Source organism: Chrysochloris asiatica, unplaced genomic scaffold (genome assembly GCF_000296735.1).
Source record: "Chrysochloris asiatica unplaced genomic scaffold, ChrAsi1.0 scaffold00010, whole genome shotgun sequence".
In the NCBI taxonomy this organism is placed as follows: Eukaryota; Metazoa; Chordata; class Mammalia; order Afrosoricida; family Chrysochloridae; genus Chrysochloris; species Chrysochloris asiatica.
The window spans coordinates 21,508,346-21,528,262 of record NW_006408528.1 but is presented as its reverse complement, the minus strand read 5'-3'; the positions used below and the strand labels follow the sequence as shown (position 1 = coordinate 21,528,262).

At 37.7% G+C, this 19,917-nt stretch overlaps 1 protein-coding gene across 1 annotated transcript in view; it reads left to right on the top strand.

Annotated features, from left to right (window-relative positions):
- The window catches only part of CROT (carnitine O-octanoyltransferase), a 43,524-nt gene that overhangs the window by 14,706 nt on the left and 8,901 nt on the right, over window positions 1-19,917 (top strand). The window contains exons 6-12 of the mRNA XM_006834329.1: window positions 4,435-4,528; window positions 4,642-4,767; window positions 6,662-6,763; window positions 15,966-16,049; window positions 16,133-16,240; window positions 16,992-17,122; window positions 18,762-18,885. Coding sequence (XP_006834392.1) covers window positions 4,435-4,528; window positions 4,642-4,767; window positions 6,662-6,763; window positions 15,966-16,049; window positions 16,133-16,240; window positions 16,992-17,122; window positions 18,762-18,885 — 769 coding nt within the window. The remainder of the gene's footprint in view (window positions 1-4,434; window positions 4,529-4,641; window positions 4,768-6,661; window positions 6,764-15,965; window positions 16,050-16,132; window positions 16,241-16,991; window positions 17,123-18,761; window positions 18,886-19,917) is intronic.

Below are 19,917 nucleotides of genomic sequence, written 5' to 3'. Positions count from 1 at the left end.
GGAACATTAATGGCTGTACTTCTTCCAACATAGATTTGTTTGTTCTTCTGGCAATACTTTTAATATTGTCCTCCAACACTGTAACTCGATTCAATTCTTCTACTGTCTTCTTTATTAATTGTCCAACTTTCACAGGCATATGAGGCTATTGAAAATACCATGACTTGGGGCACACGCACCTTCGTCATCAAACTGGTATATTTGCTCTTGAACACTTTAAAGAGGTCTTGTGCAATACATCGTTTGATTTCTTGACTTCTCCTTCTGTGAATGTTGATGGTTGAGCCAAGCAAAATAAGCCTTTGACAACTTCAATCTTTTCTCCATTTAACTTGTTATTTATTAGTCCAGTGGTGAGGATTTTTGTTTTCTTTACATTGAGATGCAACCTATAGTGAAGGTTGTGGTCTTTGATCTTCACCAGTAAATATTTAAGTCCTCTTCACTTTCAGCAAGCAAAGTTGTATCATCTGAATGTCTCAGGTTATCAGTGAGTAGTCCGCCAGTCCTGATGCCATGCTTTTCTTCAGATAATCCAGCTTCTCAGATTATTTGCTCGACATGCAGATTGAATAAGTATTGTGCAAGAATACAACCCTGGTGGACACCTTGCCTAATTTTAAACCATTCAGTGTCCTTTGTTCTATTAGAAACAGCTGCCTCTTGGTCTCTATAGGTTCCTCATAAGCACATTTAAGTGTTCCAGAATACTCATTCTCTGCAGTGTTGTCCATAGCTTCTCATGATCCACACAATCAAAAAGATTCTTCATAGTCAATAAAGCACAGGTAAAACTCTTTCTGGTATTCTCTGCTTTCAGCCAAGATCTATCTGACATCAGCATCGATACCTCTCATTCCACATTCTTGCCTGAATCTGGCTTGAACCTCTAGCAATTCTGTCAATGCACTGTTGCAGCCATTTTTAAAATTAATTATCCTTACCAAAATTTTACTTGTGTATGTTATTAGTGATACTGTTTGATGATTTCCTCAGTATGTTGGGTCATCTCTCTTTGGAATAGGCATAAATATGGATGGATCTCTTCCAATCAGTTGGCTAGGTAGCTGTCTTCCAAATTTCCTGGCATAGATGAATATGTGCCCCCAGTGCTGCATCAGTTTGTTGTAAGATTTCAATTTGTATTCTGTCAATTCCTGGAGCTTTGTTCTTTGCCAGTGCCTTCAGTGCACCTTGGACTTCTTCAGTATCACTGGCTTTTGAGCATATGCTTCATCTAGAAATGGTTAAACATCAATCATTTCTTCTTGGTACATTGATTATTCCATCTTCTCTTGATGCTTTCTGCATCAATTATTTTACCCATAGAATCCTACAGTATTAAAAGTTGAGACTTAAATATTTTCTTCAGTTCTTTCAGCTTGAAAAATGCTGAGTGTGTTCTCTTTTGGTTGTGTTAACTCCAGGTCTTTACACATGTCATTATGATATTTGACATTGTCTTCTTGATCTGTCCTTTGAAATTTTCTGTTCATCTCTTTTGCCTCCTCATTGCTTCCATTTTCTTTAGCATCTCTATGGTGGAGAACAAGTTTCAGAGTCTGTTCTGACATCATTTTCATCTTTTCCTTCTTTCTTGTCTTCTTAATTATCTTTTGTTTTCTCCTGTATGATGTTCTTGATGTCATCCCACAACTCTTCTAGTGTTCCATCCTTAGTTTCTAATGCATCAAATCTGTTCTTGAGATGATCTCCAAATTCCGGTGGAATATGCTCAAAGTCATATTTTGGCTGTCACGAGCAATTAATGGTCTGTTCCACAGTCTGCTCCTGGTCTTGTTTTGGTTGATGATTAGAGCTTTTGCACCCTCTCTTTCCACAGATGTAGTCAATTTGATTATTTTGTATTCCATCTGATGAGGTCCATATGTATGGTCAAAGCCAGTGAACTACTGTATGACCCTCAGCATTCTTCCCTTGTGTCCCATATCATTTTCCCAGTTTTAAATGATGAAACCACAATAAGAGATGGTTACTGGTAGTGGTCTTTGACTGTTAAGCTATTCTAACTCTCTTTCTGAGGAATGTTTGGATGTTTTAAAATTCAGGTGATTTCTTAGCATGTACCATGAGAAAATAGGGCTAAAATTAAACTTCTGAAATTTTGAAAATACCATGACTTGGGGCACACGCACCTTCATCCTCAAACTGGTATATTTGCTCTTGAACACTTTAAAGAGGTCTTGTGCAATACATCGTTTGATTTCTTGACTTCTTCTGCGAATGCTGATGGTTGAGCCAAGCAAAATAAGCCTTTTTTTTTTATAAAAAAAAAAAGCCTATATTTAGATAGAATTGCCTGATAATATGTTTTTAAAATGTATACCTGGAACTTACCAAACTGGAAATGTTGTAAGAGCTGTCAAGTCGATTCTGACTCATTGCAACCCTGTACAGTGTTTCCGAGCAGCAGGGGTAAATTTGAACCACAGACCTTGTGGTTCGCAGTCCAGTGCTTATCCTGCAGTGCCACATGAGGAGTCCTGAGACTGTAAATAGAGAAGTCAAAAAGGGGGAAGGGAAAGTTGATTGTCAGCTAATGGAGTCTTTAATACATAATGGTTATAAGCAGTAGAATGGCACATGTGAAAACATTTAAAATTTATCACATCGTATTCTCCATCTTTTGGATTATATACTTGCAAACACTTTTGTAAGTGTATAGTACGTTCTCTGGTTAAAGATGTGTGCACATGGTTTTCAGGTAGATAAGATGTTCGTGGTATTTGTGAGATTCTTTACCAGAGTATTTTCAAGTTATTTATTGTTTAAGGGATTTTATTTGGACCCTGGAAGTGCATGTGCATTTTGAAAAATAGAAGTTTTATCAAACATCAGCTTTCTTTAGTTGATTTAAATTATTGTCAAATATACTTCTGTTAATAGAGCACAAAATCACCTTTTAAAAAAAATTATGTGTGAAATAAATCCATTGATACTAAGGCCATAATTCCTTTCTTTGACCGATAACATCAAAAGTTTTAAATATTGATCAATGTCATAGCTTATGAAAGGCAAATGTTAATTGCCTATCTACTTTTTTTCCTACATTTTATTTTGTTGTGACTATACATAGCAAAATAAACATCAGTCCAAGTTTCTGTATGTACAGTTTAGTGGCACTAATTATATTCTTTGATTTGGACTGCTCTTCTCACTCACCTTTCTAAGTTGTTCCTCCCTTATTACAGAAACTCACTGCCCCTGAGGCTCCTGTCTAATCTGTTGATTTGCTGATGTCACTTTGATTCCATAAGGTAGTTTTTAAAAGACCACAATGCTCAAAGCAGACTTTTTTTGTTTTTTACTAGTTAAACTATACTATTGTTTGGTTTGTAAGATAAGTACAGGACTGCTAACTCTAAGGTTAGCAGTTCAAATCCACCAGCTGCTCCCTAGAAACCTTTTTGGTCCCTATGAATCGGAACCAAGTCAATGGCACTTAACAACAACCAACAATTGTTTGGTTTTAAGAAAACTTGGGATATTTTTGGTTTAAGATTTAAAGATTATGCCAGAGCAATAGTTTCAGAGGTTCATCTACCATCTATGACTACAGAAAGTCTAGAGTTCATAAGGATTTTTAATTCTATTATGTATTCCCCCCCTTTTGATCAGGATTCTACTATAGAATCTTTGATCAAAATGGTCAGTAATGATAGCCGGGCACTATCAAGTTCTAGTCTATGGAGAAGGAAGCAGTTGTTCATGGAAGCAGTTAACCACACGTTCCATGTCTTCCTCCTATTCTTGACTCACCTCCTTCCTCTGTTGTTCCAGAAGAATAGAGATCAGTTACTATATCGTGCACGACTGCTTGCAAGCTTAAAAGACCTCAGACACTACATAACAAAGTTAAGTAGAACAGAAGTGCCAAACATGTTATTAAATCAGTGAACTGGGATGGTCCGTGAAACCATGACTCTAAACCTCCAAACTAAGAAACCAAATATCAGGACGTGTTTGGGTGTACAAAAGCACCATCAGCAGCTACTCTTTTGTTTTGTCATTGCTGTAAATATATCTGTCAAACAGCTTGTGTCAATTTAACTTTTTGTAGATATACAAACTTACTGACAGCAATTACAATAATAGACCATGCAGCCCTACCCTTAATCAATGAGATTTTTCTCTGTTAACTACCCCTTTACTTGTTCCTCCCACCCTTGGTAACCATAAATAAACTTCAGTCTCTATAAATTTTCCTTTTCTTTTTTTTATTTAAATGAGGTCATATAATATATCTCCTTCTATGATGTGGCTTATTTCACTCAAAATAATGTCTTCAAGCTCCATACTACTATAGTATGTATCAAGAATTTATTTCTCTGACTAAATAGTGCTTTATTCTGTGAATGTACTGCACTGATCTATCTCTGCTCTTGGTGACTCTTTGTTTAAATCTTCTATAAGGCAGTTGACATACATTCACAAGAAGTGCCACAATGAACCTGATGGACCTGGGATAGCAGCATTGACCAGCGAGGAGCGCACACGATGGGCTAAGGTTATAACTTACACTTTTCTTAATGAACCTTTCCCCCAATAAATTCTTTTCATATTTTATTGTTACATCATACTTCATTTGTACTGTTTAATCATTATCTCCTTGCCTTTTAGGCACGAGAATACCTAGTAAGCCTTGTTCCAGAGAATTTGACTATGTTAGAAAAAATTCAGAGTAGTATACTGGTGTATTCCATGAATGATGGCAGTCCACATGTAACACCAGAAGATTATTCTCAGGTACTTAACTGTCTTGGTCTGTTCATTATTCTCACAGTTTTCTTGGAGGATTCTTGTGTATATTGAACATGATGAGATATTTTTCTTCTTTTTACTGTTGTGGTGCTGTGGGTTACTGCTTTGGACTGCAAAGTCGGTTTGAACTGCAGAGTCGGTTGGTGGTTCAAGCTCATCAGCCACTCCTTGGTATCCCTATACAGGGTCGCTATGGGTTAGAACTGACTCAGTGGCACTTAACAACAGCACCATACTCTTATAAGGGAGCCCTAGTGGTGTAGTGGGTTAAGCATTGGGCTACTAACCACAAAGTTAGTGGTTCAAACCCAATGATTGCTCCGCAGGAAAAAGATGTTTTCTGTTGCCATAAAATGTTACAGTTTTGGAAACCCAGTAGACCAGTTTTCTGTCCTGTAGGGTCAAGATGAGTCAGAGTCAACTTGTAGGCATTGGTGTGGGGATGGGTGTTTCTTACAACTCTTTCTGATTGCTCTTTGCTCTTTGCATGTCACATGTCAGTGTTTCCTAACCTCTTTTACATTGATTTCACATGGAAAATTTGTAAGGACACTGGGTAATGAACTTCTTGTGAGTTCTTATCTGCAGCTCTGTTGCCCTGACACCCGAGTTGGGTGCAGCTCTGTGTGCCTTGACACGTTAAGGTGGGGTCTGCCCTTAGAATTGTCTCACCCTCCTAAGTGATATACACATCATTTTATTTTATTGAACATACTGACTTCAGTGAGGTTTAAGCTAAATGTGACTTTATTTAGTCCATCTTTCTTGGAGTTATGTTATTGTTTCTTGGAAATTATAAGTAGCTATCATATTAATAGAAATCTTGTTGTCGTCATTATTGTTAAGTGCTGTCAAGTCAGTTCCAACTCATAGTGACCCTGTATAGGGTTCTGAGGAGTGGCTGGTGAGTTCAAACTGCTGACCTAGCAGTTAAGTGCTTATCTTACAGTGCCACATAGTCTTTTGAAAACACTTAAATTGTTTTATAATGCATTCATCAATATTAAATGATAGGAATAAAATGATTTAGAATTGAAAAACCTTGTAGATAGAAATTAACATTTCCTTTCTCTAGCTGTAATTAAAAAAAAAATTTAAGTAACAGAATCATCAGTTTTTGAAACACTTACTTAAAAATATGTTATATATACAAGGGAGTTTCAAAAATTTCATGGAAAAAATGGAATTAAAAGATAATGGAGCTATTCTATGAACTTTTAAAAGCTCCCTCTTATGTTTTATGTATAAGGAAATATATAGAGAAATATTTCTAGACTTAGCTATTTTCTTAAAATGATATATGCTTGATATATTTGAATTGAGTATGGTTCAGACTTTTTTTTGCCTACAATCCATAGTTCAAAGTATATTTAGATAGCAGCCTAAATATACTCACATATACATACATGTATGTGCATGATATATATTTCCCAAAACAGTGATTACTTTTAATATCTGCAGTGTACTTTAATATTTGTTCTGTTTTATTTTTCTAAAGACTAGTGCTTGTAATGTACTAAACTGATTGTATGTATTATAAATGGGCCTTGACATACAGTTTAAAGCACATGCTTAGTGAATTATGAATTCTTGAACTGTTCTCCTCCTTACCAGGCCTGGTCTTTCAGAGATATGTTCTGCAAATGTCTATGAGCATTCTGTCCTCAGGGGCAGGATTTCCTTACCTAAAGGTTTTGAGAAACCTCTGAAATCATGGCTGGTGTTATTTTATTTTCTTTGAGTATAACTTTATTGTCATTTTATAAAATTTCGTTTACTTGATGAAGAACATATGAGATGATGTATATGTGTTGAAGATGAAAATAGATATAAATCAATGTTAAAACCCTTTGACTTTTGAAAATTAAATTTGTTTTAGATAACTGCAATGATCCTCACTGGAGATCCAACAGTTCTTTGGGGTGACAAATCCTATAATTTGATTTCCTTTTCTAATGGATTATTTGGCTGTCATGCTGATGTAAGTTAACTTATTTTTTTCCTTTTAGCCCTTTAATTTAAATAGCAGTAAATTACAGATACATGTGCTGCTTTATGTTGGTCTAATAAGTAGACTCTTCTTTAGTTATGTGGCATTGTAGGACAAAGTTTAGTTTAGTTATGATTTCTTTTTCAAAGCATAGTACAACTAACTATAGTTACAGTGTAAGTTAAATAAGGCCAATCGTTTGGTATTTTTTGAAAATGTAAATTGCATGTTTTTATTTGGCATAATCTCTTTAAGGCCACTTTATGTGCTTCCAGAGAATTGCAATCTGTTTTACAACGTATGCTATTATTTATGAGGGGGCTTCAAAAAGTTCATGGAAAAATAGAATTTAAAGATAATGGAATTTTGAAGCATCTTCATATATGCTCTATGTATAGGGAAATGTAGATGGACATATTTCTAGATTTACCTATTTTCCTAAAATGACACATAGTCTTTGGTATATTGTTTGTTGTTGTTGTTGTTATGTGCCATCGAGTCGGTTCCGACCCATAGCGACCCTGTATAGGGTTTCCGAGGGTGTAAATCTTTACGGGAGTAGAAAGCCTCATCCCGCAGTGCAGCTGGTAGTTTCGAACTGCTGACCTTAAGGTTCGCAGCCCGATTCGTAACCACTACGCTACCAGAGCTTGGTATATTGTTTAGATTACAAATATAAAATTTCTTTGAATTTTAAATCTTGACCATCTTCATAAATTTTGACACCCTTCATAATCTATATGTATTTTAATTCCTGTTGCTTCTTCTGCTTTCTCCTCTCATCGTCTTTATTGGCTCTACCCTGTCTCTTTCTGATAACTGAAAGGCTGAGAGGTCAATCAAGAAGCTTTTAGTGACTGAAATACTAAAAAGACCTGCTACAGTGTTCTGGGTTCAGTAGTTGTATTGTTGTTCTTGTTAAGTGCTGTCGAGTCAGTACCAACCCATGGTGACCTATATAGGATTTCTGAGGGAGTGGCTGGTGAACTTGAACCACTGATCTTGCAGTTCAAACTAACCTTGCAGTCCAGTGCATTAATCCACAGCGCCACACCAGGACTCCAGTATTAGTCAGCATTTATTCAGCTCTGAGTGACAGAAATATAAGTAAAACTGGCATTCATGTAATAGGGTGAGCTCTGGTAGTTGTAGTGGTTATGAGTCAGGCTGCTAACCTTACAGTCAGCAGTTCGAAATGATCAGCTGTTTGTGGGAAAAAGATGAAGCTTTCTGCTCCTGTAGAGTTAAAGCCTCAAAAACCTTATGCAGGGTCACTGTGAGTCGGAACGTACTCCACAGCACACTATCATCACCACCACCACCACCATTGATCAAGGGATACAGCTGAATTTGATGTGGTTGATGTCTAGTGTCTTCATGCTTTCATTAGAAATTTTTCTCTCCCTCTCTAATTTTTAAGGAGCTCTGGTAGTGTAGTGGTTACGAATTGGGCTGCTCACCTCAAGGTCAGCAGTTCGAAACTACCAGCTGTTCCGCAAGAAAGATGAGGCTTTCTGCTCCTGTAAAGATTTACAGCTTGGAAACCTTGTACAGGGTTGCTATGAGTCGGAACTGACTCCACGGCACACCACCACCTCTAATTTTTAGTACTATTTTCTTCTGTTTGGCTTCGGTAAACTTCCCATGTGGTTTTTGCACCAGAAGTGTCATATCTTTAAAGCCCTCTTCATAGCTTGGTGGCTCCAGGGGAAATAAACATTTTCTTTTTCTCAGTGGTTCTAGCAAAAGTCTTAGAAATAAAACGTCCTGGCTTTTATTGGCCTGTGTTCATCCTGTGCCCATCTGAGGAATTAGGTGCCGGCATTAGCCTGACTGCGATCATGTGCCCAATGTGGAACCTGGAGGTTTGAAATCAGTCCCATTCAGCCCACATAGGCTGAGAGAGAAGGTTTTCTGGCTGACTAAAGAAAAATAGAATCACTTTTTTTTTTTTTAAATCTCAGAAGAAGGTAGAATGATAGATCAGCAGGTAATAAAACTAGATGCCTATCGTATATAGTAGTAGCTCATCAGACTGACACTGAAAGGTTGTATAAGTCATTCTCAAGGTTTATTTCTTTTACTTTTCTTTTGAGTCCACTGTTGGCAAAATATTATTTTGTAATTGCTTCACTTCTCTTCTTATTTGATAGTCCTTGACCTTAGTCATTCTGATTTATGTCCTCATTATTCCCTGGAAACAATCCTTTATAAGGCAGCTAACTTCCTCCTCTAAGAAAAATCCTAAGGCTGTTTCACTCCATTTCTCTTAGGTCTGTCTGTTACAGTTGGCTGCACTCTTCTTCATACATGTTCCAATTCTTCCTTCTTTTCCTTGAAATCTTAGTCTGTTTACTTGATTCTAAAACTGACTTTAATATTATTCACACTTCCCCTCTCTCCACTTGCTCTCTTCCTTGGTTTTATAGTTTTATTGTCCATTTTTATGTAGATAACTTATAAATATACTTTTCCAGCTTTTACCTGTTGTTCTCATTTTGAAAGTTGTGTTTTATTCTGTTAAATTGTTCAAATTGGATGTTATATTATTTCATAAGGGTATTACAAATAGGGCTCATTGTTTCACCTCCCCTTCTTCCCTCCCCACCAAAAATACCTTTCCCTGCTTTGAGTTTTATTAATAGCATCAGCATCCTGCTATTTGCTGAAACGTAGGGCAGAAACAATTTTAATGATGTTTTTTATTTATCTATAAATTGAATCCATGAGGAGTATATATTCTAGCACACCTCTGTTTTTCTGTAGTGAGTGGACAAATATGGTTTGGTGATTGGTGGTAATGTGCATGCAGTTTGTTATGACTCATATCGACCCTGTATAAGGGTTTCTGAGGCTGTAAATCTTTATGGGAGCAGAATGCCTTGTCTTTCTCCTGCAGAACCTTTGGTAGGTAGTTTTATGGTCACTGCTGACCATAAGATTAACAGCCCGACTTATAACCACCACACTACCAGAGCCTGTACGTTAACACTCACATATTTATAAAAATCATTGTGATTATCTTCACTTGATAATCTAAGATGATTTTAGAAAATGTAATTTAACCTAAGTAAAATGTCATTTCTAAACCAAACCCACTGCCAGTGAGTCAACTTTGACTCATAACCACCCTCTATGGAGTTTCTGAGACTAAATCTTTATGGGAGCAGACAACCTCATCTTTTCTCCCTTGTAGCTGCTATTGACATTACAGTTTGCATCCTAACACTGAACCCACGGTGTCACAGGGCCCCGTATGACATCATTAGTGATGGAGATCTACTATTAGTAAACCTGTTTTTAATCCAAAGAGCTGTTAGCTGCTCTCTTTAATCAATGTAATGATAACTGATGACTGACTGTGGGTAGTTAACTATGTACCTTTTTTGTAATTACAATAATTAACCACATTTTCCTTTTGGGTTTTAAATTCTTTGAAGTCAACTACTTTGTTCTATGTTGTAAACTTAAAAAAGGGACAAAGGAAACATGTAATAAACATTAGATATTAACAAAGGTGTGATGCTGTAGGAATCCTGGTGTACTTATCCTAGAGCAGTTCAAACCACCCAGCTGCTCCTTAGAAACCCTATACAGGGTCGCTGTGGGTTGAAACCATCTCAGTGGCATTTAAAACAACAACAACAAATACAATGCTTAGTATACAGCTCACACCTGGATCACACCAATAATTACTGTTACTATTGCTGCCATTATTAATGTTGTTGCTGTTAAGTACCATCAAGTCGGTTCCAACTTAGAGCGACCCTGTATAGGATTTCTGGGGAGCAGCTGGTGAGTTTGAACTGCTGACCTTGTGGTTTAAATCGACCTTGCCTTCCAGTACTTACCCTACAGCACCACACTTATATAAACATTATTCAAATAAATTTTCACATCAGTTGTATGAGGTTAGATAGTATTCCAATTACCAAAGGGGGCAATTTACTGAATGAATTAAGTAACTTTCTCATTGTTGCACTGCTAGGAAGTAGTGGCGCTTATATTCAGAAGCAGAGTCTGCATTCTTAAACAGTATGTTATACACACTACCTCAGTATAAGTGAAAAACCTGAAAGGGGAAATCGAGTGAACAACAGAACCATCAGAGAAGCAGTGACACTTTAAAGTTTTGTAACACATTTTTGGAGTTACTAGCTTTTCACCAGGAGTGGGTGGGTAGAATTATTATGTGAAGTGTATATTTTAGTCTTGCTTGCTCTTCTTGGTTATAGTAAAAGAGATTGATATTCTTGTCTTAAATGAAACAATATATCTGATGAAAATTCTTTGTGAAACTATAAAGCTATATACACAGCTGCAAGATGGAGTTAGAAAATGTGTTTTCCAATAATCTGTGAGTCTTGTTATGGAATGTTGTTAACCAATGGAATAATCTCCTCATGTACCTTGTACTCAGAGTATTGGTGTGACACGTTAGGATAAGCACTGTACTGCTAACCTCAAGATCGGAGTTTCAAACCCTGGTCAAGGTTGCTATGAGTTGAACTGACTCGATGGCACTTAACAACAGTACCTTATTCTGACCTTCCTCAAAGACCTTTCCTAATATTGTGGGTACCACATACTTGGTAACATTATCTCATGTTTCTAGGAGTTCTGGTATGACTCTGTAGGATACGCCCTAGAGTGATAACTGTAAGGTTGGTGGTTCAAATCCACCAGTTGCTCCTCAGAAACCTGAACAGGGTCACTATGAGTCGAAACCAAATCGACAGCACTTAAGAACAGGCTTCTTTGGACCTTTATGTAAGGAAGAAGAGCTGTAATGTTGAGATGCCATATAAGACAACTCATTTCTGCCGCCCACCACTTGTCTGTGAGTTTGTCAAACTCTGGTAGCTTTTGTGTTACTGTGATGCTAGAAGCTAGGCCAGCAGAGTTACCCATGGTGGACAGGTTTCAGCAGAGCTTCCAGAATAAGACAGATTAGGAGGAAGGAGAGGCTGACGACTTCTGAATCTTTAGCCACTGAAAACCTTATGAATAGTAGTGGAACACTGTAGAATAGCACCAGAATATTAAATATTGAAACATGATGAAGAGCACCAGCATATTGCCAGGCATAGTGCTGGCAGATGAATCCCTCAGGTTGGAAGGCACTCAAAATACAACTGGGGAAGAGCTGCCTTCCTCAAAGTAGAGTTGACTGTGATAACACAAATGGAGTAAAGCTCTGGGACCTTCATTTGCTGATGGGCACAACTCAAAATGAGGAGAAACAACTGTAAACATCTATTAACAATTGGAGCATGGGATGTATGAAGTATGAATCTAGAAAAACTGGAAGTTGTCAAAAATGAATGGTTGGAAATGTAAAGGTGGACATTTTGTAGCAAAAGGAGGGGAATGATTGACTTTGCAGTTCAGGAGTGGAGGTCCCTGGAACCATCAAGGAGAAGAGCGGAGTGCGAGACCCTGCCAGAGAAGCATTGATGTCAGAGATGGAGGCAGAGAAGATGACTTGGAGAGATGGAGCGGCTGGGGACTCTAGACCCAGAGAGGGAGAAGGGCTGTGTGCTGACGACCGGGGGGCAGGCTTGCAGGGTTGGTTGATGATGCATGGAGGGGATTATAACCATGGCAATGAAACAATATAGATAAATGTAAAGCTAATGTTCTCCCATGTATAAACTATCACGTAATTTACAATAAAACAACAACAACAAAAAATGAATGGGATCATATCCCCTCCATACACAGAGTAGACAGGGATGGGCAACTTGGACATTGGCTACCCAAAATGGGGGATAGAAGGGTTACAAAGCAAGAAGTGACTGGCTTACAAGCTTTCAAGAGGGAGCCTAGATCCAAAGGGCGTGGAGGAAGGTAGAATCTTCTCTATTATCCAATCTGTCTAGGCGGGGCTGATGAAAGGAGATGCGAATAGGTTTCTTGTGATACGTTAGTGAATAATTGTTATCAGGACTGATTGTGAGGGTTGGAAATGTAAAGGTAGACGTTTTGTAGCAAGGAGGGGAGTGATTAACTTTTCAGTCTAGGAGCAGAGGGGCCTGGGACCATTGATGGAGAAGAGTGGAGAGTGTGACCCTACCCAGAGAAGCAGTGATGCCTGAGATGGAGGCAGAGACAATGACGTGGAGAGATGGAACAGCTGGGGACTCTAGACCCAGAGAGGGAGAGGGGCTGTGTGCTGATGACCGGGGAGCAGGTTTGCAGGGTATACCCTTTGGTTGATTGATGATGCTTGGGAGGGGATTGTAATGTGGCAATGAAATGATATACGATAGGATGAATGTAAAGCTATTGTTCTCCCATGTAAACTATCAAAATAAAACATTAAAAAAAAAAAAAAAAGAATGGGATCATGCATACTAATGGAATGCATAAAGATCTATATGCAAAAGGGAAGAACAAACTTAGCATTTTTCAAGCTAAAATACTGAAGAAAACATTCAGTCCTCAGCTTTCAATATTGAAGGAGTCTATGGGTAAAATACTGAATTATGCAGCAGAAGCATCAAAACAAGATGGAAGGAATACACAGAATCATTGTACCAAAAAGAAATGGACGCTTGGTCATGTATCTCTTGAAATCAACCATTTCAAGAGATACATGACCAAGAGCCAGTGATACTGAAGGAAGATATCCAAGGTACACTGAAGACATTGGCAAGGAATAAGGCTCTGGGAATTGATGGAATACAAATTGAAATCTTTCAACATACTGGTGCAGTCCTGGAGGTACTTACTCATCTATACCAAGAAATATGGAAGACAGCAACCTGACCTACTGATTGTATGGATGTCAGAGGACCGGGCAATGTATCTATCGTCTGTTGTTCATAAGATCGCTAGCAATTGGAATTGACTCTCTGATACTTAACAACAACATACACCCGGACCTCAACAAATTGAATACACAGGAGTCAAATAATTACAGTTGTGGGGTGAGACATTGGAAAAGCTCAATATCATCAATTAAAACAAAGCCAGGTGTAGCCTGTGGAACAGACTATCAATTACTCATATGCAAATTCAGACTGAAGCTGAAGAAAATTAAAGCAAGTCTATGAGGGTTAAAATACGACTTTGAACATATCCCACCTAAATTTAGAGACCATCTCATGAACAAATTTGATGCATTAGACACTAATGACCAAAGAACAGAGAGTTCTGGGATGGTACAAGCATCATACAAGAAGAAAGCAGATAGTCATTAAAAAGACAGGAAAGAAAGGAAAGACTAAAATGGATGTCACAAAAGATTCTGAAACTTGCACTCCAGCACAGAGATGCTACATTGACTGGAAGAAATGAGAGATGAACAGAAAATTTCACAGGGCAACTTGAGAAGACAAAGTCAAATGTTATAATGATATTTGCAAAGATCTGGAGTTAGAAAACCAAAAAGAACACACTCAGCATTTCCCAAGCTGAAGGAAAAATTCAAGCTTCGAATGGCAATATTGAAGGATTCTATGGGCAAAATATTGGATAATGCAGAAAGCATCAAAAAAAAAGATGGAAGGAATACACAGTCACTGTACCAGAAAAAAATGTTTAACTATGTTTAATTAACTGTTTCAAGAGGTAGCATATGATCATGAACCAATGGTACTGAAGGAAGAAGTCCAACCTGTATTGAAGGCATTGGTGAAAAAGAACACTCCAGAAATCGACAGAATACAAAATGAAATCTTTCAGACCTTACTTGCTGAAAGCAAAGAGCACTTAAAATACTTTCTGATGAAGATCAAAGATACACCCTTCAGTATGGATTGCTCTTCAATGTAAAACATCCAAAAAGTCCACTCAACTGGACTAGTAAATAACATTATGATAAATGGAGAAAAGATTGATGTTGTCAAAGACTTTATTTTGCTTGGATCCACAGTCATCATTCATGGAAGCAGTAGTCAAAAAATTAAGCATTATTGCATTAGCAAATCTGTTGCACCAGACCTCTTTAAAGTGTTCAAGAGCAAAGAGATACCAGTTTGAGGACTAAGGTATGCCTCATCCAAGCCTTTGTGTTTTTAGTTACCTCATATGTGTATGAAAGTTGTAAATGAATAAGGAATCCCGTAGAAGTATTGTTGCATTTGAGTTACGGTGTTGAAGAAGAACATTAAAAGTACCATGAACTGCTAGAAGAACAAATCTGTGCTAGAATAAGTACAGTCAGAATGTTCTTTAGAAGCTTGTATGACAAAACTTCTCTCATACTTCTGTCATATTATTAGGAGTGACTAGCCCCTGGAGAACAGCATCATGCTTGGTAAATTGGAGGGTCAGCAAAAAAGAGGACGACATCCAACAAAATAGACTGACTTGGTGGCAGCAGCAGTGGACTCACTCACATGTAACAATTGTGAGGATGGTGCAAGGCTGGGCAGTGTTTGGATCAACCTGATGGCACCTAACAACAACAAGAAGAATAACAGCTTCAGTAATCATTGTCTCTGAAACTGGTCCTTCCCGGCAAGTCTTGCGGTGTCATATTCAGTCCGTGTATTATAACTGTTCAGTGTAAAGCGGTAGCAGTAACATAATGAAGAAAACATCTGATTGTGATTTTCATCTAAAGGACATTGAGAAAGTAAGGCAGTTTGTCCTCCACAATACATGGTGGGGAAATTTATTCGCTGCATTTCCTTTTTGCAGCTGCAGCTGTTAAACCCACAGCACCACTCTACGCATCTTTCCTACCTTTATAAAGAGTTATTTCTGCCACTTCTGGACACTGCTGGATACATAAAAAACAAAATGGCACTGTCTATTAAAATTCAGTGACCTGTGTTTTTCCTAAAGAAGCTTATACCCATCCTAAATGCATTCTGAGTCTGCCATCCTCATCTACTTTCAACACTACTTTTACAATCCCAGAGCATCTTTGTGTTTTATACTTGCTTTGACTTCAGTACAAACGGCAATTATTTTCTTTAGATTGTTTCTTTTGTACAGTCTCCCATCAGTCCAAGAGCCCTAACTAGGTACTTCTGCCATCTAACGTTTGTTCTTCAGGAAACATAATACAGCAGTTACAACACTGTAGGAAACCCATATCTTTATAATTAGAAGATGAGACATTTTAGGATTTTAAGAATAAGTTCTATTTTCTACATTTTGGTATTTGTCAAGAATGGAGGTAAGGTGAAATAATTTTCACTTGACCTAAGTATTCAACATCCTGTTATTTGCATTTTAGCATGCCCCATACGATGCAATGGTTCTGGTCAACATCAATCATTATGTTGAAGAGAAGATTATTGAAAATGAAGGAAAATGGAAGGTATGTTAGAAAAAAAGGATTTCATCTTTTCCCCCAGAATATTTCTTTTACATAAAGTATTTATAAATCTTTCCTATTTTCAGGGTTCAGACAAAGTACGGGATATACCACTTCCAGAGGAGCTTGTTTTCACTGTAGATGAGAAAGTATTAGATGACATCAAACAAGCTAAAGCCCAATTTTTCAAACAGGTACATTATTCACTTTTCTCTTAGTTAGTAATGCTTCCTCTTTTAATATATATAAGTTAACACACACATATACACATATATATATGGAGTCCTGGTGTGGCACTATGGGTTAATGCACTAGACAGCAAAGGTCAGTGGTTCAAGCTCACTAGCCTCTCTTCAGAAACTATACAGGATCACTATGGGTTGGAACTGATTTGGCAGCACTTAACAACAAAATATATAAGTATACATGGGATTCCTGGTGTGGCGCTGTGGGTTAATGTACTGGACTGCAAGGTCAACTTGAACTGAAATGTCCGCAGTTCAAGCTCACCAGCCACTCATTGCAAACCCTATACGGGTCGCTATGAGTCAGAACTGGCTCAACGGCACTTAACAACAACTAAATATATATCTTTTGTATGTGCTTGTGTGTGTGCGCCATCGAGTCAATTCTGATCCATAGCTACTCTGTATAGGGTTTCCAGGAAGCAGCTGGTGAACTTGAACTGCAGACCTTGCAGTTCAAGCCAATCTTGCAGTCCAGCACATTAACCCACAGCGCCACACCAGGACTCCATACCTATATACATATATAAAAATGTGGCTATTATCCAAGTTATACACCATAAAGCATTTTCAAGTTATTGCTGCTTTAAGACCTTTATTTCTGATGATCACTTTAATATAAATAATAATTTTATTGTATTTGAAATATTCCTCTAATGTGATTTTTCATTTTTCCCCATTTCCTAATTTCTTTCGTTAGGCATCTGATCTGGAAGTTGTGGCTTATGCCTTTACTGCTTTTGGTAAAAAGCTCACCAAGAAGAGCAATCTTCACCCTGACACATTTGTTCAGCTGGCCCTTCAGCTGGCCTATTACAGACTTCATGGACGGTGAGGACCATTCGTTTTTCATTTTCCGAATCCTGAAGTCTAAAAAATTCATTTTTCCCATAGTCATGCCATTCGAACTCCCTTTGTTGTGAGTTTTTGTTGTTTTCTCACTTTTGGATGCTCTGCCCTAAATTGCACTGCAGTATCTGGAGTTTCAGTCTCTAACAGACTTCTCATTTTTTATGACCTTGACATTAGTGAAGTATCTGCTCTTACAGGGCTTTTCATTTTAGAATGGTATTTTATAGATTATAGATTGTATCTTACAAATTATAAGTGGCATTGTATACATTGTACAGGCTTTCTCATTGTTAGGATAGTAAAACTTGTGCCTTTTTAAATCTTGACCATAAGTAGAAACTCTGTCATCTTGCATTTGTATCCAATCTGATAATATCTTTAAATAGACTGTTTAGGTTATTTGTGTGTAATTATGTATAAAATGGGATTTAAGTCTATACCTTCTTGCTATTTATTTTTAATGCTATATGTTACTTGCTTACTTTTTCTGTATTCTTTTGTATTCATAGAATGTCTGTTTTATTCTAGTTTTTCTTCACTATTAGCTGTACTGATTATATATATATTTTGCTTTGTTTATTTTTAGTAGTTGTGTTAGGACTTACAAGGTACATCTTTAATTTAACTCAGTCTACCTTTAAATAACAAGGAGCCCTAGTAGCACAGTGGATTACGAGCTGGGCTGCTAACTGCAAGGTCAGTAGTTCAAATCTACCAGTTGCTCCATGGGAGAAAGATGAGGCTTTCTGCTCCAGTAAAGCTTTATAGCCTTGGAAACCCTGTACAGAGTCTCTATGAGTTGAAACTGACTCCACTGCACGTCTCAATAACAACCTCTAAATGATACTTTCCACGTCACATATAAGGAGCTTTGGTGATGTAATGGATACGTTCTCAGCTACTAACTGAAAGATTAGTGGTTCAAACGTATCATCCACACCGCAGGAGAAAGATATGGCAGTCTGCTTTCATAGGAAGCCTTGGGAGTCTCTGCTTCCAAGCTCACTCAGGGTTAATAGCAAGATTGGGTCTGTCAGGTTGTTGGCCAGAGGGCTCCCTCAGTTTCTTGCCTCATGAACGTCACCATAGGGAAACTTCCAACTTGCAGCATAAGAAATGAGAGCCAAGAAAGAGCTCTTTTTGTATCCTGAGCTCAGAAATGCTATCATCATTTTTGCACTATTCTTTCCATTAATAGTAAGTCAGTAGGTCCAGCCCACACTCAAAATGAGAGGATTATACAATAATCAAGGACATAAATAGCTGCATCGGGGTTCCTGGGGGCCATCTGAGAACTGTCTACCACAGACTCTAATGTATACGAGCTGACAATTGCCAAGTCTTTGAAATAGGTTGTAATATACTATGCTCTGTGTACCAAAGTGTTTTATGCTCTTTGGTTTTGAAAATAGACTGTTTAGTATTGAAAGTCTCAACTGTAGCTTCTCTTTTAGGGCTTAGTCTCTAGGCAAAGACAACTTTATTAGGTGTACTCTGTAATGACATTGGAACCTTTATTACATAAAAGAGTAAGCTACTTAAAAAAAAAAAAAAATAGGAGTTGCTTGAAAGTTTAAAATAGGCCTTAATTCACTCTCATTTTAATTTTTGCTTTTAGCCCTGGTTGCTGTTATGAAACAGCAATGACGAGATTTTTTTATCATGGTCGTACAGAGACTATGCGATCATGTACAGTGGAAGCCTTCAGATGGTGCCAGTCTATGCAAGATCCTCATACCCAGGTGAGCGTTTGCAAAAGAAAAGGTCACTGGATTTGTGTAAATAACTTCTTTGCTTCAGTTTTTTTCTGGATCATTCAAATACTTTCAGATCCCGCCCCCCCAGGTTTCAAATTATTTATTCATTTGTCAGTAGTGTGTGCATTTGGAAAGAATAAGAAATGGAAGGCTAGGGAGGAGTAATGGTATTTCATTCTCCTGAACGTTTTTGAAAAGGCTTCTCAGTGACTTGAGAGAGGATTTCTTAATTCAGGATTTGGAAAGAAGCTCATTTGAGTCATTTTCTTGATAAAATTTTTCAGTATATTATTTCAGTACTACTTATCTACCTTTGAAAAGCTGTCCATAAAATACAGACTCTCCCAAAGTGCCTGTAAAGAAAGCAAGCTTTTCTTGATTCGGTTAAACATGGTTAAAATCACAGCTGTATTATTTTTTATATTAGAACCAAACAGTTTTGTTTTGTTTTTGACAACCAGGGAAAAATCATGTTTAATTGTAATATTCTCTTTTACTTTAAAAAAAGATGTGGAGACTGGCGTCTGCCTCCTCTGATATCACATAAGGAAGGGAGACTAAAGTTCAGCATCAGCCTAAGGCCAAATGTTGTAAGGCTGAGGTCAGAATTGCCACACCCTCCTATCCTCTTTACCAAATCTGACATGAACCATCCCTTCCACAACACTCTCCATTCAGCTGGGCTCTGGGCTCAGTAATTCATTACAAAAACCTCACAGAATTCAGATACCATACTCATGGCTAAGGACTTTATTAGGGAAATTAACAGGTTACAGTGCCAGTTCAGAAATGCTCAGGACACAGTTCTTTATTCAGAACAGCCTCTTCCCAGCCATGCCTACAGGCAGACAGACCCTCTCTTTGGTCCTTGGCCCCCTCCGCAGGTCAGCTCCTTGGTCTCTCAGCCAATCAGCCTCTTGACCTCAGCTTTTCTCAGGCAATGTTGCAAAGCTCTTTTATCATGCCTCAATCTGAAGGTGCTTGGTTCTAGCACTTTGGGTCAGTAAACCTAGCTCC